This window comes from Eubalaena glacialis, chromosome 1 (genome assembly GCF_028564815.1).
Source record: "Eubalaena glacialis isolate mEubGla1 chromosome 1, mEubGla1.1.hap2.+ XY, whole genome shotgun sequence".
Lineage (NCBI taxonomy): Eukaryota > Metazoa > Chordata > Mammalia > Artiodactyla > Balaenidae > Eubalaena > Eubalaena glacialis.
Window position 1 is genome coordinate 46,317,719 of NC_083716.1, and position 23,461 is coordinate 46,341,179.

The window sequence follows — 23,461 nt, forward strand, 5'->3', positions numbered from 1 at the left end:
GAATTTCAAAACTCTCGAACAGCAAATTGAGGGCAGTGTTTGTTATTACTATATGTAGTCGCCTTTAACACACAAAATTTAACGCTATCCTGTGTCAGTCTCCTATAAATGTTGTGAATATGCCTTGAAAGTTTTGTAAAGGGTCTGCTGACTTGTACTGCTATTTTAAAATTCAGTGTTGTTAAAATTCCAAATCTTTTTTTTAACCAACTAACCCAAATATTCATTAAGGAGTAGTGTTAATGCTTGTGCTGTAAAACATGCCTGAAAATTGATAACTCTGGAACAGAATTATGTTTTTAATAAAATTTGATTTTGATGCACTGTGCAGTTGGATGGTAGATAATAGTCTGGAATACTCAGAAAATATGAAGCAGAATTAAAACAAAATTTCTCTATCCTATTTGTAGATTTATGCTTTTTGAGAATGCCCTCTTTACACTTTCTTCCAATGGGAAAATTAGTACTTTATTATCTAGTGATTCTTAAGTGAATCTTGCCATGTCTACACTTACACATTCCTCACATCACTACTATGTGGGTTTTGTTGAATCCTGGATTAAAAAAGACAGTGTCAAAAACTTAACAAAACTTCTGTAACAGACACTCTCAGGACGAGAAATTTGAATATGGACTTGATATTAGATGCTTTTTTTTTTTTTTGGCTGCGTTGGGTCTTTATTGTTGCGCGCAGGCTTTCTCTAGTTGCAGCGAACAGGGGCTACTCTTCATTGTGGTGCACGGGCTTCTCATTGCGGTGGCTTCTCTTGTTGCGGAGCATGGGCTCTAGGTGTGTGGGCTTCAGTAGTTGTGGCATGTGGGCTCAGTAGTTGCAGCACGTGGGCTCAGTAGTTGCGGTGCACAGGCTCCAGTAGTTGTGGCGCACGGACTTAGTTGCTCCGCGGTATGTGGGATCTTCCCAAACCAGGGCTCGTGTCCCTTGCACTGGCAGGCAGATTCTTAACCACTGCGCCACCAGGGAAGTCCATGGACTTGAATATTAGATGCTTTTTATGGTTAAATTTTATAGGTGTGATAATGGTATTGTGATTATGTAGGAGAATGTCCTTACTCTTAGAAGATACATGATGACACACTTAGGGTTGAAGTTTCATCACAAGTAAAGACACATCTAGATAAAGCAAATATGGCAAAATCAGCTATTGACTCTAGATGAGATATGTCTGCTCACTGAATCTTTCAAATTTTCTATTTGTTTGAAATTTTCGATAAGGAAGAACTGGGAAATATATTGACCAAGAAAATGTTTATATCGTTTACTGAAATAGTTATGGCTTGAATATCCCATTTGTGTAAAACGTCAAATAGTTGTGCATGTTATCTAAGGGAGATGAGGCTGTGTGTGATAACCTGTTTTTTTTCAGTTTGTATTTTTACTCATCTAACAATTTTGTGTATTGCAAGTGTCAACTGAAAAAGAATGCACAACCTAGAAGTTGAGAGTTATGTTTTATGAGGCTGACATTCTTAGGACTTTAAGTCGTGGAGGCAGCATCTCAAGTAACCCTGAGAAAACTGCTCTGAGGAGGCAAGGGGGAAGCCAGGATATATAGGAGTTTTGCCTCAAAGGGCAGGTAGTCGGAACAAAAGATTACCGTTAATAAAAAAAAAAACAAAACTAGGTATCTCAAGTTAAGGAATTTAGCGCTTTTCTACGTATGGGAAGATGCAAGAGTCTGGGCTCACTGAAACCATTCCTTTGATACGCACCTCAGCGATCTGGGGCCAGTATCCTGTGTTTTCTCATCCCGAGTTTCCTCAGGTCTCACTGTGGGGAGTGGCTGCAATCCGATGGCTGCTAGGTGGCAGGTATTCTTTGTTTCCTTCCTAAGTTCCCTCAGGGCTCACCGGCTCACCCTCGGAGGTGGCTGCAATCGTTGATGACTATGACCGTTGATGACTATGACATCCTTTGTTTACTGACATGGCAGGCAATATTCCATTTCTCACAAGTAATTTTGAGAAGCTGGCATCATCACAGTTTATCATGATTACTACTACCGCCAACACCACCAGCACTGGGCTGCTGTGCCTTCCTGGGAGAAGCCCTGCTACCACCAGGTTTGTTTTCAAAGTTTGCACTGCGGGTCTCTTCTCTGGTCTTCTCTTCCACCCGCGCCAGCGTCTGGGCTAGCTCAGCAACCGCCTCACACCCGCTCCCTGGCTGCGATCAAAGTGGCTCAGGTCCCACCCCCAGCTCCGGGGCGGGGCTCCAGCCGCGAGGCCGGTCGGGGGTAACACCTTCGGGGTCGACAGGCGCTCTGGCGCATGCGCCGCCCCGCGCGCAGCCTCAGTCGGGGTGCGGCGGGCACTGGAGCGCGGTTGGGGTTTGGCCGGTGCGAAAAGCGGCAGAGCTTGAGGGAGGGGCGGGGTTCAGGTCCCTATCCCGGCCAGCGGCAGCTGCTGCGGTGGCTTGTTCGAGTCTGGTCCTTGTGCGCTTACCGGCGTCTGCGGGTCCCCAGAGAGGCCGCTGTAGTGTTGGCGGCCACTGTTGTGAGGCCGCCGCGCACTCGGTGAGGACGGCAGGGAGTCTTCGCCCTCCCACTATATTAGGCCCGGAAACTGACTCAGAGTGGCTAGCGAGTGCCTCAAGACCGCAGAGCCGGCGGAGGTGGCACATCCACACCTGCTTCCTCCCTAAAAAACAATTCTGCCTGAACGTTGTGCCCGTCCCTGCACTGAGCCAAAGGACATCGCTGTCAAGTATAACGTGGACTCTTTTCTCATGGGGCACTTGTATTTCTGGGATTCTTGGTGTCTCTTCGGGGGTCTGGGATCATAGTTCATAATGGTTAGTTCTGGGGCTGGTATGAACTGTCCAGCCTGTGTGTTTTCAGTGGTTCTGATTTGAGTTTACTGAAGGACCCACCCAAGATTTGGGGGCACAGGGTGTTCCAAGATTTGGGGCGCTCATATAGGTTCCAACTAAAATGATTTTGTCCCTTAGGTTCCGGTCCGGATTCCTAGGAACAAAGCCGATCTTGTGAGGTAAAGAGGAATCCCACCTGGAAGATGGCTCATATGAGTGGAGACCTTCCACCAGGGCTGCAGAACAGAGGAGAATCAAGGCCAAGAAAGAGCAGACCCTAGATTTGCACAGCCGATTGCACTATGTGATCCTTGTGCTCCGCAAGCCACGCGTCAGACTGTGAGAACGTGAGGCGTGAGCCAGGTTTCAGGAGAGGGAGCTGGGCTAAGGCAAGGGGCAAGTCTGCCCAGGAAATTATACTTCCGAGAGAGCGTAGTCTGGGGGAAAGAAATACTACCTACCACTAAGAAAACTTATCTCAGACCTTCCTAACAGCCTTTGACTTCTTTCAGATTCTCTATTCTTTCCAGTGCCTGAGGGGGCCTCACTCTATGCCCTTTATCACACATGACATTGAGAGACGTGGGTGCTTCCTCCATCCTGACTTCACAGACACAGGAAGCAGTGAAGGAAAGAGCTTCCTGGACTACTTGTTTCTGCCTAGGATGAAAGATGAAAACCACTGAGCCCAAGAGGATGAATGACCAGGTCATCCCATTCGTAGCAACCTAGCCAATAGTCAGATTTTCCGACATAGTTAAGTCAAACCCAGTTTCTATTAAAAGACTGAGAAACTACTGCCAAAGTAGTTCAGGACCAAAAGATGTTCTACAGGAGGACATTTTATCCCGCTAGTGTGTGGAGCTTATAGGCGGGAGAATCCAGGAGATGCAAGGCAGATCAGATCTCTTGTGTTCTATTCTTTCTTCTTCCAGCCCAACTTTGTATTTCTCTACGCGTTTCCTCGATCCACAGAAAATGAACAGATCTCAGGTGGTTTGTTTATTTTTTCCCTCCTTTGTTTACAGTGTCTTACATGAGACTTTTTAGGGTTAGTAGATTAGAATGGAAATATAGAAATAGATGAAAGTCAACTTCAGGGATAATATGCAGGAACACATCAGTATCAGGATGAAGTACTATGCAGATATATGCAAGTTCTATGCTATTACTAGACTATTCTGTGCTATCGTTGACCAAATTTGTCTGATTTTTCTGATAGTCATAGCAAAAATGCAGATGTTCTTTGTTACATGATTTGCATTGACCCTTAAAGAAATCATCATGTGAATTCCTCTTGAGGCATTAAGAATTCTAAAGAAGATGTTCCTTTCCTAATCTTCCTGTAGGTATCATAGTAAATAATCTTTCAGTGACTATGGGAAATGGGTGCAGCCAGCTGCCTGTAATTGCTCCTCAGGGGAAGCAGGACACTTTGTGCCAAAGGAGAACTCAGTCAGTTGAGGTTTCCAGGGGCTGCTCACCGTGGTCTTGTAGACCTCTTTCTCATGGTCCCGCTTGATCCGGGCATAGAACCAGGGATATCTGCAAGAAAGAATGGATTATGTCACCTTCAGATAATCTTCTCTAATATTATGTATAGATTGTGCAGCAGATAGGTTAAAGTTGTATTTTCTGGCACACACTTCCCCAGTGCCCTTTTACGTTTCAAACTGCATCACTTGTTGGATCTGTCTGGTAAGGGACACCAGTGACCTTATTATGACAAATGTCATTGATCCTATAGTATTTGCCTTAATTGAGCATTCTATCCTGTTGACACTCATGTTCAGTCCCTCCTAGAAAATGTTGATTGGTTTCAGGTCTCTTCCTCTGTGATTATTTCTTTTCTGTTTTCTCCATGGAGTCTTCTTCCTCTTCTTGCCTCTTATTACTGCTTCTCCCAAGTTTTCCATTATTGGTCCCCTATTGTCCTCACTCTCCTGGTCTTTCTGAGTGATCTCTTTTCCTGTCTGGGGATGCATCATTTGCTGGGATGCTTTCTGGCTCTCCAGCCCAGACCTCTCCCCTACCTTAGACCCAAATGGCCAGCTCTCTGCTGGACATCTCTGTGTAGCTCTTCTAAAGGCCCATCAAACTCTATAATCCAAAAGGAAAGTTGTTATTAACAGCTCCCCCCACTTTCTCCTTTATTTCCCATCAAATGTTATCACCAGCAAACCCATCATCCGGGTGAAAAACCCAGTATCTATTTCTAAGTGCTGTCCTTTACCTGCTACCTGCACATCCAGTCAGTGATCAAATCTTGTTACATTCAAGTTGTTAATATTTCTTTCTTTTTTTGAAATTGAAATAAAGTGCACACAAATCCTTGGGGTACAACTTGATGAATTTTTCATACGCGCTGCAGCTGGATAGCTATCACCCAGCTCAAGATAAAGGGCATTTTCTGTACTGCAGAAGGCTTCTTTTCTTTCCAAGACTGTACTTGCCGACTCAGTCAAAGGTAATTATTATTTTGACTTCTGTTATCATATATTAGTTTTGTCTCATTTTAAACTTCAAATAGAATCATGTAATATATAACCTGTTATGTCTGACTTCTTTTACTCAACATTATGTTTGAGGTCATCCATGTGAAGTAGTAGTTTGGTTTTTTCCCCATGGTATGAATATACCAGTTTATCTATTATGCTCTGAAAGGATATTTGGGTTGTTTACAATTCTGGCTTTTGTACACATGTGCACTTGAATCTGAGGGATAGAAACCTAGGAGTGGAATTGATGGCTCATAGCACGCATACATATGTTTAACTTTGATAGATTCAGCCAAACGGACTTTACAAAGTAGTTGTACTGCTTGACACTCCCACTAGCGGTATGTGAGAGGTTCTCTTGTGCCATCGCCTTGTTAGCATTTGGTATTGTTTGTGAGGTTTTCTTTTTCTTTTTTCTTTTTTAGTATTTGGTGGGTGAGTGTAGTGGTGTCTCACTGTGGTTTTAATTTGCATTTTTCAGATTGCTGATCATGCTGAGGATCTTTTCATGTTTTCTAACCATTTTGAAATCTTTTTCTTTAAAGCATGTATTCGTTTTGTTTGTTAAAAAAATTGATAGTTTTTCTGTGCTGTATTAACTTGGATGTTTATATGTTCTAGATATGAGTCCTTTGTCAGATATGTGTACTACAGATATCTTCTTTAAGTTTGAGACTTGTTCTGAATTTTAATTAAGTCCAGTTTATCAATATTTTCTTTAATGGTTAGTGCTTTGTCCTGTTGAAAAACATTTTTGCCCATCCCAAAGTCATAAAGGAATTCTCTTATATTCTCGTCTAAAAATTTGAATTGTTTTAGCTTTCACATTTATGTCTATGATCTATTTTGAATTATTAGATACATATACACAAACATGTATATATCTTTTTTTGAGCTATGGCTAGTCAGTTCCCACAGTACCATTTATTGAAAAGACCTTCCTTTCACCACAGAATTGCAGTGGTGTCTGTTAGAAATCAGGTGACCATATGTGTGTATCTCTTTTTGGATTCTTATTTCTGTTACAGTTGCCTCTTTGTCTACCCTATGCCAGTACTGCCCTGCCTTATTATTTAGCGTTATAAAAAGTATTCATGTCTGTGGATATAAGTTGTCCACTTTTGTTCTTCAAGATTTACCGTAACTACTTTAAGTCCTTTGTATTTCTTTTTTTTAAAAAATTAATTAATTAATTAATCTGGTTGCGCTGGGTCTTAGTTGCGGCAGGCAGGCTCCTTAGTTGCGGCTTGCCATCTCCTTAGTTGCGGCACACGAGCTCCTTAGTTGCAGCAGGCAGCCTCCTTAGTTGCGGCTCCAGGGCTCCTTAGTTGCGGCTCGCCACCTCCTTAATTGTGGCACATGGGCTCCTTAGTTGTGGCATGCGAACTCTTAGTTGCGGCGTGCATGTGGGATCTAGTTCCCTGACCAGGGATTGAACCCAGGCCCCCGGCATTGGGAGCGCAGAGTCTTATCCACTGCGCCCCCAGGGAAGTCCCAGTCCTTTGTATTTCTGTATAAACTTTAAAATCATCTTGTCAACACCCTGCCCTGGGAATCTGCTGGAATTTGGTATTGCACTGGATCTATAGATCGATTTGGGAGTTAGGTTATATTAATACTGGCTTGAATTTTCAACTCATGAACATGGCATTTCTCTTCATTTACTTAGGTCTCCTTTAATTTTTTTCAGGAATGTTTGATAATTTCCATGTGTACATCTTTTACTTCTTTTGTTAGATTTATTCTTAGGTAGTTGAAAAATTTTCTCCCTATTTTGACGTTGCTAGTATATATAGTCTCAATTTTTGTATATTGAACTTGTTTTCAGTGACCTTACCATTTATTAACTCTAATATTTTATCTGTAGATTATTTTGGAGTTTCCTTCCACACAATTATGTTATATGGATATTTCTTACTTTTTGTCCCATTTAAAAACTTTAATTTCTTTTTCTTTATTGCTGTGGCTAGGAGCTACCATGGAATAGAATAGTACGTACTTGTTTTCATTCCAGTCTCAAGGGAAGCTTTTCGATATTTTATCATTTAGGATGATACTTGCTGTAACATTTTTGGTAGATGTTCTTGGGAAAGTTTCATTCTCCTGGTTTGCTGAAAGTTTTTATCATCCAATGATGTTGAATTTAATTATTGAGTTGATTGTATGGTTTTCTCCTTTATTCTTTTAATAGATGGATATTAACATACTGATTGATGTAATTCTATTAATGTTTTGATTTTCAAGTGTTAAACCAGCCTATTTTTCCAGGAAAAATTCCCACTTGGCCTTGATATTCTGTCATCTTTGAATGTATTCATGGTAAGTTGTTTAGGATTTTTGTCTTTCTTCATGAGAGAGACTTTTATTTTCCTTTTTTATAATGTTTTTGTCATGTTTTGTATCAATTGTATATGGCCTCAAAGAAACATGTTAAGTATTTCCTCATTGTCTATTCTCTGGAAGTGTTTGTTGAAGATTGGTGTTATTTATTACTTAGTGGTTTGTAAAAATTCACCAATGAATTTATATAGGGCCTGGATTTTCTTTATGGAAAGTTTTAAATTATAGATTTAATTCCTTTATATTAGGGAAATTATTTTTTAGAACATGATGTAAGTTGTAGTTGCTTCTTCCCAGTTTGTCATTTGTTATCCGCAGCTGGGAGCAGGTGCTTTTGGTCCCAGGGCAAAGCACAATCACACCAAGGGTTTCTCACATTTTGCTTTGCTCTACACAAACTTCCACCTTAAAATTGCTACACTAACCCCCAGTGTTCCCATCCCTCTTACCTTAATACACTATGTATTGTGTATTAAGGCACTTCTCCAACACACTCTTCCAAATCACTTCTTCTCATCCGACACTACAGTTTCATTATTACTATGTTGTTTATTGTCTGTTTTTCCCTTCCTGAATGAATATAACTCTCCTGAAGACTGGAGGGGGACATCATTGTTTTTCACTGTTGTAGTCTAAGTGCATAATAAGTATTGAAAAGTCGCTAAGTAAATGAATGAATGAATGAACTTTTATGTGCCGTTTTGTTTTAGGTGTCTCCTTTGTAAGCACCATGTAGCTCAATCTTTTTAATCCAATCTAAGATTTTCTACTTTTTTGTAACAGACTTAATATGTTATTACTTGGGTGCTTCCTCGTCTTTTGTTTTGTGTTTTATACTTATTCATTCAAATACATATTTTTATATAGTGTGAGGTGTAATTTTTTTTTTTTACAAGTAGGCACTGTACATATATTTGACTCAATTCTGGGACTTTTTCTTGTCACTGATGTATTTTTCTTTTGATTAGAGGAGCTTTGTAATAAAAAGTAATATCCCTTTACAGTTTTTATTTTGAACATACCTTTTTCCCCTTTTGAATTAAAAACATTATATCTGGTATATTTCCTCCCCCTCCTGTAAAAATTTTTAAGCACAACAACCAAAAAAATTGTTTGCTAAATTAAATTGTCTTAAAGTTTTATGTTAGTTTTCTTCCCCCGACCCCCACCAATTTTGCCCATTTTATGTATGGGACATACTGAAAAAAAAAGCTTTGGGTTTAATTTAGTCTTCTTCATTTATTTTGGCTTTATTTTAATTTTATTCACTTAAGATTTTATCCTTATTTTTTCATGCTTTTTTGATCTGTTTTTTATTTTTCATATTTCTTTTAGCTAAACATAAAGTTCATAATTATTTTCAGTCTTTATTTAAAAAATAAAGACAATTTTTCTCTGTGACGGCTTTAGTTTTAGGTCTTAAGTTTTCATGTAATGAATTTCCCCCTTTGTTTCTTTCTAGGACAGTAGTAATTTGGATGTTGGTTACTTTTCTTTTTTTTTTTTTTTTAATTTTTATTAATTAATTAATTTATTTATTTATGGCTGTGTTGGGTCTTTGTTTCTGTGCAAGGGCTTTCTCTAGTTGTGGCGAGCGGGGGCCACTCTTCATCGCGGTGCGCGGGCCTCTCACTATCGTGGCCTCTCTTGTTGCGGAGCACAGGCTCCAGACACGCAGGCTCAGTAGTTGTGGCTCACGGGCCTAGTTGCTCCCCAGCATGTGGGATCTTCCCAGACCAGGGCTCGAACCCGTGTCCCCTGCATTGGCAGGCAGATTCTCAACCACTGCGCCACCAGGGAAGACCCCGGTTACTTGTCTTTGATCTAAAGTTTTTAATTTGGAGAATGTCTTATTTTATGAGTTAATGACTTTTTAGTGAGTTTTAAAAATTTTGGTTTTATAGGTCATAATCAGACAAAGTAGCTTGTAAAACCTCTGATTTGTAGGGTTTAGCAATATTGTCTCTGAAAGCACAGCATAACATAACGATTATAAGTGGTGCTTTATTTTCAGATGACCTAGTTCCAATTTAAGGTGACCTTGGGAAGTTGGGTAACCTCTTTCTGCCTCAATTTTCTTATCTGTTAAATGGGAAAAATAGTATCTATGTTATAGGTTTGTCCTGAGTATGAGATAGTATGTATTTAAAATATTCTATGAAAGACATTTTTCTAAATAACTGAATTTTAACTATCATTAGTAATTACCTGAGCACGTGAATTTAACAAACTCCATTTGATAGTCCTTTCTTGTTGATAGAGATATATTGCCTCTTACCGTGATTGTGGTTTGTTTTCTTTAACCAAATTATCTTGTAACTGTAGCAGTTTTTCTTTTATCTATTTGGATATATACAGATTTGACTTAAACCTTGATTAATTTTTACCATTTATCATTACATGGTATCTGCCTTTGCCCCATTGAAGTTTAAGGCTGCAAATTCTCCTTAATCTGATATAAATAAGACCATGCTTGCTTCCCTTTTATTTGCTTTTTCTTGTAGTATTTTGTCCATTCCTTTTTTTTTAACCATTCTTTATCACTTTGTTTTAGGTTTATTTTTTGTAAACAACAAATGGCAACATTTGGGGTTTTTTTTAAAGACTAATATGGCATGTTAGTCTTGCATAAGAAATATATCCATTCCCATTTTCTGTGATAATTCGTATATTTGGTTTTATATATCTGTCTTAGTTTACTACATATTATTTTTGAGTATAACATAATGCAATATATATCATAATTTATACTATTAATTATACTTCTTTAGAATCTTTACTTTTTCTGGTATATTCAAATTTGTCATTGTTTCATTTTTCTTCTCTGTTAATTTGGTCGTTTTCTGATTTTCAGTTCTCATAGCTACCAACCCACACCTAAATATTATAACTGAGCCATATCTACTAACATATCAGATTACTTTGTTGCTCTTCTGCTGCTCCATGGTGTAGTGATTGCTACTCCTCTTCCTCCAGCCCCTCTTAGATGACCTTCGAAAGTTTTAATCCACCCATTACTCCTCCCCACACCCAGGCTCCATTTTAATAATTTATCAGTATATTACTGGCTCTGTTCTTATGGAGAGTCTCTTCTGTTTTAGGAGGTCTTCTTTAATATTATGTTATACATTTAAAATCATGTTAATATTATCCATCTAGCTGTAACCATGTTTCAGTAACAAGCTCTATTGTTTCTCACTCCTTCCCCTTGCTTGAGACTTGCTTGGCAGCTCATTAGTACCTCCTTAGTGTTTTCTCTGCAGAGATTACAGGGGTGATTTATTCCTCAGGGCCCTGCTCATTTGAACACATCTGGTTTTGGGCCTGTCACATGAAAGACAATTTATTTACGTATAATATTCCTGGATTGAAATTCTTTTCTCATAATCTCATTGTCTTTTTGCTTTCACCACTGCAGAGGAGAAGTCCGAAGCTAGGATGCTTTTCTTTCCTTTGTGAGTCAGCTGTTCTTTCATCTAGAAGCTCTTAAGAGTTTTATCCTTGTCATTCAGAATTATATAAATGTATGCCTCAGTGTGTCTTTTCATTAATTCTGTGTTGGTGGTTTTCTTCCTTCAACACTTTAGATATTTCACTCCATTCTCTCCTTGCTTGCATGGATTCTGAGAAGTCGGTTGTAATTCTTATCGTTGTTCCTTTGTAGGTAAGGTTCACATTCCACCAACCCCTGGGGCGCAACACCACCCCCACCGCTTCTTTGCTTTTTTCAAGATCTTTTATATTTGGTTTTCTGCAGTTTGAGTATGACAGGATGAGATGTGGTTTTGGGGGCATTTATCTTGCCTGGTATTCTCTGAGTTTCCTGGATTTGTCATTAATTTTGGAATGTTTGGTTATTACTACTTCAGATATTTCTTCTGCTCTGTTCCTTCTTCTTCTGGTATTCTAATTATGCATATATTATGCCTTTTAATGTTGTGCCACAGTTCTTGGATGTTCTGTTTTTTTCATTCTTTTTCTTTTCACATTTCAGTCTGTGAAGTTTTTGTTGACCTCTTTTCAAGTTCACAGGTTCTTTCCTTGGCTTGTTGTATGATGAGTCCATCAGAGGCATTCCTTGTTTCTATTACTGTGGTTTTGACTTTGAGCATTTACTTTTGATTTTTTTCTAGAATTTCTATTTCTCTGCTTATATGACTCATTTATAGTTGAATGTTGTCTAATTTTTTCCATTCAACTCTTTAACATGTTAATTATAGTTATTTTAAACTCCCTGTCTGATAATTCCAACATTTGTGTTGTATCTGAGTCTGGTTCTGATTATTACTTTGTCTCTTCTCCGTGTGTTTTTTATTACTTTTTGGTATGTCTTGCAATTGTTTTTTGAGAGCTGGACCTGTATCTGGTAATAGAACTAAGGTAAATAAATTTTTAGTGTGAGGATATGTGTTACTCTGGCTAGGAGTTGGGCTGTGTTTAATGTTTGTTGTAGCTGTAGGCGCCAGAGCCTTCAAATTCCTTTAGTGTCCTTGTTTTTGACTTCCCTAGATCACTAGTTTTTCAGCTTTGGTGTCTCATACCTGGAGGGCTTATTAAAACACTGTTCGCTAAGTCCCACGCCCAGAGTATCTGTTTCTGTAGATGCCTTAATCTAATGCTGCATAAGAAAGCACCCCAATATTTAGCAGCTTAAAGGCAACAAGAAACATTTATTGTCTCATGTAGGGGTCTCATGAGGCTGCAGCCATCTGAAGGCTTGAATGGGGCTGGAGGATTTGCTTCTGTGATGGCTCACTCACATGGCTAGCAAATTAGTATTGATGTTTGGCAGGAGGCCTCATTTCCTCCCCATGTAGACTTCTCCATAGGGCTGCTTGAGTGTCCTCATGAGATGGCAGCTGGCTTTACCCAGAGAAAGTGATCCATGAAGGAACAAAGTGGAAGCACCAGTGTTCGTCTGTGACTTGGCCTCATTGGTCATACTCTGTTATTTCTGCAACATTCTATTGGTTACAAAGGTCAGCCCTATTTAATGTGGGAGAGGATTGTACAAGGGCACTGGGGGAGGAGGTGATGACCATCTTGGACACTGGCTATCCAAGTGTCTGGATAGGGGCTGGAATGGGGCTCGAGAATTTTGCATTTCTAACAAGTTCCCAGCTGATGCTGATGTTGTTGACTTATGGACCACACTTTGAGAACACTGCCCCAGGGAGTACCCAAGAAAAGCTATTGGAATGTGGGAAGGAATTATTAGCGTATCGATGTTCAGATATTTGTGTTTTAAAAATAAGAATGAGATTTCATGTACATATAAAGATATAAATAGCCATGCTGGATGAGTGCTCAAACTTTAATTAAGGGGTAAATGATCAAATGTTTTGAAACCCTTAGGCTGGAGGACATATCCACAATTACTTGTAATCTTGCTTATAATCTTGCTCTTAATTATGTCTGTGAGGCTTTATCTTAATACATCTCAAACCCTTTTCTCCTACTGTATAGTTCCATTAACTTATCAAGTATTTTTTTAATGCTTCCATGCCTTTTTTATGTCGTTGGCCCATATTTATAAAGAATATGTGATTCATGTGTCAAGACTTAATACTTTACTCCTCAATAAAACTCAACCTGATAATACAAAATACAACTTAACGTTTCTTCCCCCTTTGCAACTACCCATTTACCTTTCAGAGACTTTTTAGCATTGCTTCTATAAAATTTGTTGCAGATATTTATGTTTAAATATGTTTTCTGACCTGATTATAAACTCCTTGAGAGCAGGATTAATCTTTTATTTTTCTTTGTATTCCCAGAAATTGGGACAGTTCCTGGAACACTGGCAGGAACTCCTATACTTTTTGTATGAATTAAGAAATTAATACACTGGCAAGTCCTTATACCATGATTCCTCATTTTCCCACAACATATAGTACTGACAGAAGGGATCCTACATTGCGTTTTCTCTTCAACTATGAATTGTGAACATGACCAGGTGTTAGATCCCCAACATATTGCATGCTCTCCAGTTCTGGTCACTGTAGATTGAACACAGATGTGCTGTTTCAGGGGCCAGTGTCATTTGAGGATGTGACTATGGGCTTCACCCAGGAGGAGTGGCAGCACCTGGACCCTGCTCAGAGGACCCTGTACAGGGACGTGATGCTGGAGAACTATAGCCACCTCATCTCAGTGGGTAGGGATTGTATAATTTGTAACTCCAAACAATATTTGTTTCCTTTTTAGCTGCTGATATAGGTGGTTTCTTTGTAGAGATTAATAATTTATAGATTTGAAATTCAGGAGTCAAAGGTGATCCCTTTCGGGCACTACAGAGAACACTTGTGTTCTCTTCCCCAGTGAAATGTTCCAGTGGATTTACTTTCATGCAGGCTAACTTTGTCCTCCTTTAAAGGTCCTGAATCTCAGGGCACCTGGTCCAAGTCCTGTGTCATTTTCCATTCACAGGGTATTGTGTTACCAAACCAGAGGTGATTTTCAAATTGGAGCAAGGAGAAGAGCCATGGATGTTAGAGGAAGACTCCCAAAGTCAGAGCCACCCAGGTGAGTTAGTGAGCATAGACGTTACTGTAACTTGGGAGAAACTGGATCCCAGGGAGTTAGTTCAGATTTTGGCATGTTTGAGATTTTTTAGGAAATTTTTTTTAGAGTTAATAGAACTTTGGAAGTGACCAAGAATAATTGGCCTTCATGCCTCAGATGCATATATCACCCTGGCGGATAAGAGCTAAATGGTTTCTTTTTGGGTTTTCTTCCAAAAATCCAATCCTTGCCTCTCTCATTTTAGATATTTGTTATTCTTTCTACATCAATTTCATTTGTCATCTTTTAATCATATATTATGTATTAATTCACTAAGTATTAATTTGACATCTACCATATGCCAGGTTTGTCTGTGTGCTGGGGTTGCAACTGCTAACAATATAATGACTGCATTTTAGTGGCAAAAGAGAATGAAATGTGGTGCTGTTTATGAAAGTGATCAGGAAGGAGCCTCTTTAAGGTCAATATTATAATTAACACAGATCTGAATGGAGGAGGCCAGTGGATTTTGAATATTCCAGCCAGATGGTATACCCTGTGCCATGAACTTGAGGCCGGAGTGTTTAGTGTCTGCAGAACAGGATAGCGTTTGCCAGGATGAATAGAGATCAGAGAGTTAGAGATGATGTCAGAGAGGTAGTTGGTGCCAGGTTATTTGGCTTTACTGGCTATCGAAAGCTCCTTAATTCTTTTTTTTTTTAAGATTTATTTATTATTTATTTATTTATTTAATTTATTTTTTGCTGCATCAGGTCGTAGTTGTGGCATGCAGGATCTTTGTTGAGGCACGTGGGATCTTTCATTGTGGTGTGTGGGCTCTTTGTTGTTGTGCACAGGCCTCTCTCTAGTTGTGGCAGCGGGTTTTCTCTTCTCTAGTTGTGGCTTGCAGGCTCCAGGACGCGTGGGCTCTGTAGTTGTGGCACGCAGGTTCCAGAGTGCATGGGCTCTGTAGTTTGCAGCACGCAGGCTCTAGTTCAGGCTCATGAGCTCAGTAGTTGTGGCACGCGGGCACGTTGTGGCATGTTGCCCCGCGGCATGTGGGATCTTAGTTCCCTGACCAGGGATTGAACCCGCATCCCCTGCATCGGAAGGCGGATTCTTTACCACTGGACCACTAGGCAAGTCCCGAAAGCTCCTTAATTCTAATTGAGATGGAGTCATTGGAAGGTTTTGAGCAAAGGAGCACATGTTCTGATTTGCTTCATGTATACCCCTGGCTGCTCTACAGTGGAAATGTTGACAGAGGGGGTGGGGAGGAGGGATGAGTAAAGTCAAGGAGAGCAGTTAGCAGTTCTCCATGTGAGGGATTGTGGTGCCTTATACCGGCTTGGAAATAGAAAGTAAAGTGACATGATTGGGTTCTTGATGTATTTTGAAGTTGTAGCCAAAACAGGATTTCCTGTTAGATTGGATTATGGGTACAAGAAAAAGAATAATCAAGAGAAAAACTGAAAGGTTTTTTTTCCTGAGGCACTAGACACCTGGTAGTACCTTTAACTCAGACAGGGGAACTTGAGGAGAAGCAGTTCTGGGAGGAAACAAGTAAAGATATGGGTAAGTTTATACAAATATTATCTGTAAAAAATACAGATGATCCCCACATTACAGTGATTCAACTCATGATTTTTTGACTTCACTGGTGCAAAAGCAATACCCATTCACTGGAAATTGTACTTTGAATTTTGATCTTTTCCCTGGGCCAGCGATGTGTGGTAGGATACTCTCTTGTGATGCTGGGTAGCGGCAGTGAGCCGTAGCTCCCAGTCAGCCACATGACCACGAGGGTAAACAACCTTACAACCATCCTGTACCCATACAACTGTTAGTACAGTATTCAGTGAACTGCATGAGATATTCAACACTATTATAAAATAGGCTTTGCATTAGATGATTTTGCCCAACTCTAGGCTAATGTAAATGTTCTGGGCACGTTTAAGATAGGCTATTCTAAGCTATGATGTTCAGTAGATTAGGGGTATTATATGCATTTTCGACTTTTGATATTGCCAAGTTACAATAGGTTTATGGGGACGTAACCTCATTGTAAGGCAAGGAAGATCTGTAGTAGCAATGTTTATTCTGTTGAGTATAAAAACAACAAAAATAAAATATTGAAAAACAATAGCATGTAAATAATTTATCAGTTGACCAGACTGGTGTTCTAAAATCCTTTTATTTTTTAGACGTGTTGTTGAGTTAAATATGAATGGTAAAATTTAATGAGTAAATGCTAGAAGAAAGTAATGTATAACTTCTAAACTTCTTAAGGGAAGAAAATAGAAAAGAAAAAATATATATATATTAGATCAGACCAAAAAAGAACAATGAAAGAGCGGGGAAAAGCAAGTAAAAATTAGAATAAGTGGAAACTGTAAGTGAAATGAAGGAAACCATCCTAGATATTTTAGTAATTACAATACATTCAAAAGGACTAAACCCTCTTGTTAAAAGACAGATATTGTCAATTTGGATTTTTTACAAATATAGGTATATGGTGTTTGAAAAGTACATATGAAATATAAAAAGAAATAATGGACTGTATTCCATTATTGGAATGTAGGAAGGAATAGTGATATACTTCAAATATTAAACAAAATAGAATATTAACCCTTGGTATACCATCAGGGATCCAGTGTACCCAATTTTTTTTTTTTTAATTTTATTGATTGATTGATTGATTGATTGATTTATGGCTGTGCTGGGTCTTCGTTTCTGTGCGAGGGCTTTCTCTAGTTGTGACAAGTGGGGGCCACTCTTCATCACGGTGCGTGGGCCTCTCACTATCGCGGCCTCTCTTGTTGCGGAGCACAGGCTCCAGATACGCAGGCTCAGTAATTGTGGCTCACGGGCCCAGCTGCTCCGCGACATGTGGGATCTTCCCAGACCAGGGCTCGAACCCGTGTCCCCTGCATTGGCAGGCAGATTCTTAACCACTGCACCACCCAATTTTTGTTTTTGAATTTCTTTTTGAAGCAGTTCTAATTATTTGCAAGGGTTGTTGTTTTATGACTTTCATAATTTCTTATAAATTAAAATAAAATTTTAACTTGAATGAACAAAGAGAAAATTTACTTATATTTTTAAATGGAATAAAACTCATTTTATCTTGCAGTTTCCACATGGGTGACTTGGTCACATTTATAAATCTAAGAAATATGGGATTGTTGTGATCTTATTTTAATGTATTTTGAAATGTTTTGCTACTTCATCCCCCTAGCAATTATTCCAACATTACTCATCAGTTATGTCCAATAGTGCTAAAATACACTAAAATATAAGAAAATAGATGATGGAATTTCTTGGAAGGATAATGCAATAGTGAAGTAAATCCTCACCATTATATCATCCTTCAGTTTTCTTATTGAGTTCTCTGAAGTATTGCATCAACTGTAATGAAGGGATGAAAGAAGTCTGGAGACCTTATTTGTTGTTTCTTTTCTTTTAAATTATTTATTTATTTATTTTTTTGGCTGCGTTGGGTCTTCGCTGCTTCGTGTGGGCTTTCTCTAGTCTCAGCTAGCAGGGGCTACTCTTGATTGCGGTGCGCGGGCTTCTCTTGTTGCAGAGCACAGGCTCTAGGCATGCAGGCTTCAGTAGTTGTGGCTCGTGGGCTCAGTAGTTGTGGCTCACGGGCTCTAGAGTGCAGGCTCAGTAGTTGTGGCGCACGGGCTTAGCTGCTCCGTGGCACGTGGGATCTTCCTGGACGAGGGATCAAACCCGTGTCCCCTGCATTGGCAGGTGGATTCTTAACCGCTGCGCCGCCAGGGAAGTCCCCCTTATTTGTTGTTTCTTTCTTTCTTTAGCTTTCATTGAATATAGTTGAGAATTTAGAATTTTTATTTTATGCCTTTAATTGCAAAGGGCAGAAAATTCACATAAGACTTTCCATAATTATTAGACAAATCAGAAGATGAGTGTAAAGAGATAGGGAGAAGCACTCTAGACTCTAATAACAGTGGATAATTGTATAAGTGAAATTCTGACTGTAAGTTTTGTTTTTTTTAAAATAAATTTTATTTATTTATTTAATTTATCTTTGGCTGCGTTGGGTCTTCGTTGCTGCACGCGGGCTTTCTCTCGGTGCGGTGAGTGGGGGCTACTCTTCGTTGCGGCACACAGCCTTCTCATTGCGGTGGCTTCTCTTGTTGCGGAGCACAGGCTCTAGGCGCGTGGGCTTCAGTAGTTGTGGCACGCAGGCTTCAGTAGTTGTGGCTTGCAGGCTCTAAGGCGTAGGGTCAGTAGTTGTGGCACACGGGCTTAGTTGCTCCGCAGCACGTGGGATCTTCCTGGACCTGGGCTCAAACTTCTGTCCCCTGCATTGGCGGGCAGATTCGTACCCACTACGCCACCAGGGAAGTCCCCAGACTGTAAGTTTTAGGTGATGATATGCTAGATGAATAAAGATGTGCCTCTGATCCTGTTGTAAGAATAGCCTAAATGTATACTTCATTTAGGCACTACTATTCATTGTGAATCCCCATGAGAATGCAAGTATAGCCTAGGCAATACAGTTTTCCTTTTAACTCTAATGAAAATGAGTACTTTCTGAAATTTAATTTGGTGGTGTTATGTGGAATAGAAAAGAGGAGGATGAGGTTGTAAGCATGTATATTAGTGAGGCTCTTGCTTCGATAACGACTAGGCCCTGATTTAATTGTTCCAAGTCTAATTGTTCCTTTGATATCTCCCCTTACTATCATTGTCTATTAATTTTCCTTGTGATTCTACTTAATATTTGTTGAGTTGTTGGGCTGATTCTATTACCTGTGTAGTTCCCCACCCCAAGATTAAGCAGTCATTCAAACATTTTAAATTTATTGTTTGTGTTTATTTCAAATTCTCTATCTATTTTTGAATGTCACATTTTAAAAAAATTGAGGTGTAATTGGCATACAACATTTTAGTGTCAGGTGTACAATGTAGTGAGTTGATATTTGTATATATTGCAAAATGATCACCACAATAAACATTTTTGAAGTGTCAAATTATTGCGTTTTGTTGCCAGATTCCCCATTTTTCACTACTGCAAGTTATTTATTTTTCAAACCTAGAGGAGTGAGGCAGTATGCCCTTGAGATTACTTTCATAGCAAATGACTGGGCTAGAATAAGACATATGAATATGTCTTCTCTTCATAAGAAATATATTAACATGTATAAACTATGGTAAATTATTTTCATTTCTATACTTCTGCATAGTTGACCTGATGGAGAAGAGCCAGGAAAAGGAAGTCCAGCATTGGTGGAAAGTTGATTTTGTCAACAACAAAACACCGACTGAAGAGAGAAATAGTGTATTAGGAAAAACATTTTCTCTGGATACAAACTCTATTTTATCAAGAAAAATACCTGGTAAATATGACTCATATGGAATGAATTTGGATTCTCTTTCAGAATTAATCATTAGTAATAGACACTCCTTTGTAAGGCAGCTTGATGAGTTTAATACACATGGGAAATTACTCCTCTGTACAAAGCACAGGAATTCTCATTCTAGAGAGAAATCTTTAGAATATGATAGAACTGGAAAAGCCATTAGTCAAAATGACATATTTCAGCATCAAGATACTCAAATTCTGAAGCTTTCTTCTGAATATAATGAATGTGGGAAAGCCTTCAATGAGGGGGCAACTTTCATTACCCATAAGAGAGCAAGCTCATGGGAGAAGCCCTATGGATGTAATGAACATGTCAAAGCCTTTTCTGATAGACCAACATTCACTGTTCATCAGGGAACTCATACAAGGGAGAATCACTATGAATTGAATGACTGTGGGAGGTGGTCTGTTGGTGAGAAGTCAACTTTAAGTAAGCACCATGGAGTTATCATGGGGAAGAGATACTATGAGTGTATTGAAAGTGAATAGTTTCAGAAAGAAGTCACTCCTTCAGCGAATTTATAAAGGAGAGGAAACCTTTAACTGTTTTGAAGATTGGGAAGTATTCTGCAAGAAGCCAAATTTCATTCAGCATCAAGAAACACATATAGGGAAAGAAGTCTATAAAATTAATCAGTGTGCTACTGCATTTTACAAGAAGCCAAAGCTTCCTACATATCAGAAAACAGATATAAGAGAAAAACTCTATGAATGTAGTGAATGTGGGAAAACCTTCAGCCATAAGTCATCTCTCATCCTACATCAGAGGATACACAGAGGGGAGAAACACTATGAGTGCACCAAATGTGGGAAAACCTTTGGGTATAGGTCAGGCCTCACAGTACATCAGAGAACACACACAGGGGAGAAACCCTATGAATGTAATGAATGTGGAAAAAATTTCTGTGAGAAGTCAAATCCCCGTGTACATCAGCGAACACACAGAGGGGAGAAACCCTATGAGTGTAATGAATGTCAGAAAGCCTTCAGTGCTAGGTCAGCTCTCACAGTACATAAGGGAATACATAGTGGGGAGAAACCCTATGAATGTAAGGAATGTGGGAAAACTTTCTCCCAGAAGCCAAACTTCATTAATCACCAGAGGACTCACACAGGAGAGAAAACCTAGGGATGTCACAAATGTGGAAAATCCTTCTCTGTGAAGTCGAAACTGAGGGAATATCAGAGAACACACACAGGAGAGAAGCCTTATAAATGTAATGAGTGTGGAAAAACTTTCTACCATAAGTCATCCCTCACAGTACATCAGAGAACCCATACAGGGGAGAGACCCCATGAATGTAACCAATGTGGGAAAACCTTCTATCAGAGTCATTCCTCACAACACATCAGAGAACACACTAGGGAGAAACACTACAGGTGTAATGGAACCTTTCACCAGCATCTCAATTTCAGTAAACAGCAGAGAAACAGTACTAAGAAGAAACCCCTGTCAACATCCTGAAACCTTCACCCTCTTGTTGGACTCATTGCATAGCAGAAACAACCTGGGGCTGAGGTGGGGGACCCAATATATATGAGAAATCTTTTGCCTAGAAGTGACATTTCATTGAGTAGCAAATAATTAATATTTGATAACTTTATTAATATTTTGAAGATGTTAGTGTCAAAAAAAGTTTAAAAAGGAGGCCTTTTCTTTTGCAGAATATGTATAAGTATGCTATGTAGAGCAACTTTTCATGATACGTTTGCTTATTGGAATGCAGCATTGTAGTAGGAAGTATATATATATATTTGCTTAATAACTCAAAGTTTTTATTTCATAATTTTAATATGAATATGAAATGTATAAGTTGTCCCATACTTAATACCTGTGTAATTTTCTGTTTTAACTGAAATTTTTATTGAGAAAATGGTAGATTGTAAGATGTAGTTGTAAGAAGTAATACAGAGAGACCTCATGTACCCTGTACCCAGTTTCCCCCAGTGGTAACATCTTGTAAAAATATAGTACAAATATCAGCCAGGATAATGACATTATTGATATAATCCACCAGTTAGTTCAGAATTTCTCAGTTTTATTTGTACTCACTTATGTGTAGGTATATTTAGTTCTGTGCAATTTTATCACATGTCTAGGTTTATGTATCCACCATTGGCTGTGGCATCTGTTGACTGTGGTATCTACGACCACAGATATTTCATGATATTCAGGGGTTATTAGTTTCTCCGGTATTATAATTATGTTTTTCAAAAGAGTCTCTATATTTTAGAGATAGAAAAATAACATATGCTGCAGCATTCAGATAATTGAAATATAGGCAACAATACCATGAGCTTGGAGATATATATGTATTTAATTGGATCATCTGTTCTTTCATTTCCAGGATTTGTTTATATAACTTGTATATTTATTTGTTGACTACATTAGGTTACAAATACTTTCTCCTAGACTGTGGCTTATCTTTTAATTTTATTTATGCTATATTATACTGTATAGAAGTTTTAAGTTTTGAGGCAAATATAACAATCTTTTCTTAGGTCTTTTTGCTCTTTGTTTAAGAAATTCTTTTCTAGACTGAGGTTACAAAGATATTCTTCCAAAACACTGAAGTTCTGCTTTTCATGTTTATATTTTTAAATCTGTCTGGAATTTTTTTTTTAATGGTATAAATTAGTGATCTACTTTCATTTTTTTTTGCAAATGGAAAAGTCAGTTGTCTCAGGGCCACTTTTGAAGGTCTGTATATTCGTTTCCCAGGGCTGCAGTAACAAAGTACCACGAACTGGGTGGCTTAAAATAATAGGAATTATTCTTCCAGTTCTGGTGGCTAGAAGTCTGAAATCAAGATGTCAGCAGGGCCATGCAGTCTCTGAAGGCTCTCGGGGAGAATCTCTTCCATGCCTTTCTCTCAGCTTCTGGTGGTGGCTCTCCATCCTTGGTGTTCCTTGGCTTACAGCTGCATAACTCCAATCTCTGTCTCCACTGACACATGCATTCTCCCGTCCTGTGTCTAGGTCTCTGTGCCTCTTTTGGAGCCAGCAAGGCCATGGCCCTTAACTGTCTGCTTGCCCAGAACTTCACCTAGCTCCTGCCGGTGCTCAGCACGCACTGGTGGAACTGAGCAGAACCCTGCACCCACCCCCACTCCCACCCCCACCCCCTGCCAAGTACAAAGGCCCCTCCATATCCCCTGCCTCTTGTTTATAAAAAAGTACTAGATCTATGGCTAGCACAATTTCAAGAACTTGGCCTTAAGAGAACGGGATTAACACTGTTGCTCATAATAATCTATATCTTTGTGGGCATCAAAATAATTGTAGCTTGTTCTGCCCATATATGTAAATGAGCAACTACAATTGTCAGCAAAGAGATACTACAGAACCCACGTCGACATCTTCCACTCTAAGGATATGGTGCCCTATGTCAGCATGAAGTTACAGAAGACAGACCTTCGACCATAATCCAATAAAAATGGAATGATGTTCTGACAAGTGGGGATTTGTAAGCAGCTTTTGGCAGGAAAAAGCACTTTGCAGGAAAGAGCTCTCTGCCGGAGGCCCCTTTTATCTTGTCACTAACCTTAAACCAGGTGCCCCCATGCTCTACTCATCTCTGACCCTAGCACACTTTCAAATCTTTTGATCATATAATACCTTGCCTAATCTGTTGGTTCTTTCCATAGATCAAAGAAGTAGAAATGAAGAATAAGTAATTAACAGATGACCCGATCTCTTCCCTAGCTTCCCCTTCAGTAATCTTGCGAACGAACTGTGTGAACAAGACAGTATTGAAAGAAAGATCACAAGAAGTCAACAAGCCTGCATGACAAGCCTGCATGCAGTGGGGGATGGCGATGCCTCTGACCTCCTATCTCAAGGATTAACTGAGATTACTTACCTTTTCCCTTTAAGAACTTCTCATGGCTG

General features: G+C 39.1%; 1 protein-coding gene across 1 annotated transcript; it reads left to right on the forward strand.

Annotated features, from left to right (window-relative positions):
- Positions 1-5,283: 5,283 nt before the first annotated feature.
- LOC133091119 (zinc finger protein 33B-like) lies at positions 5,284-21,143 on the forward strand. The gene is given in 5 exon segments (XM_061190037.1): positions 5,284-5,297; positions 13,699-13,825; positions 14,098-14,193; positions 19,392-20,042; positions 20,125-21,143. Coding segments are annotated over 4 exon segments (1,758 nt in total). The 5' UTR covers positions 5,284-5,297; positions 13,699-13,725; the 3' UTR covers positions 21,036-21,143.
- Positions 21,144-23,461: the final 2,318 nt, after the last annotated feature.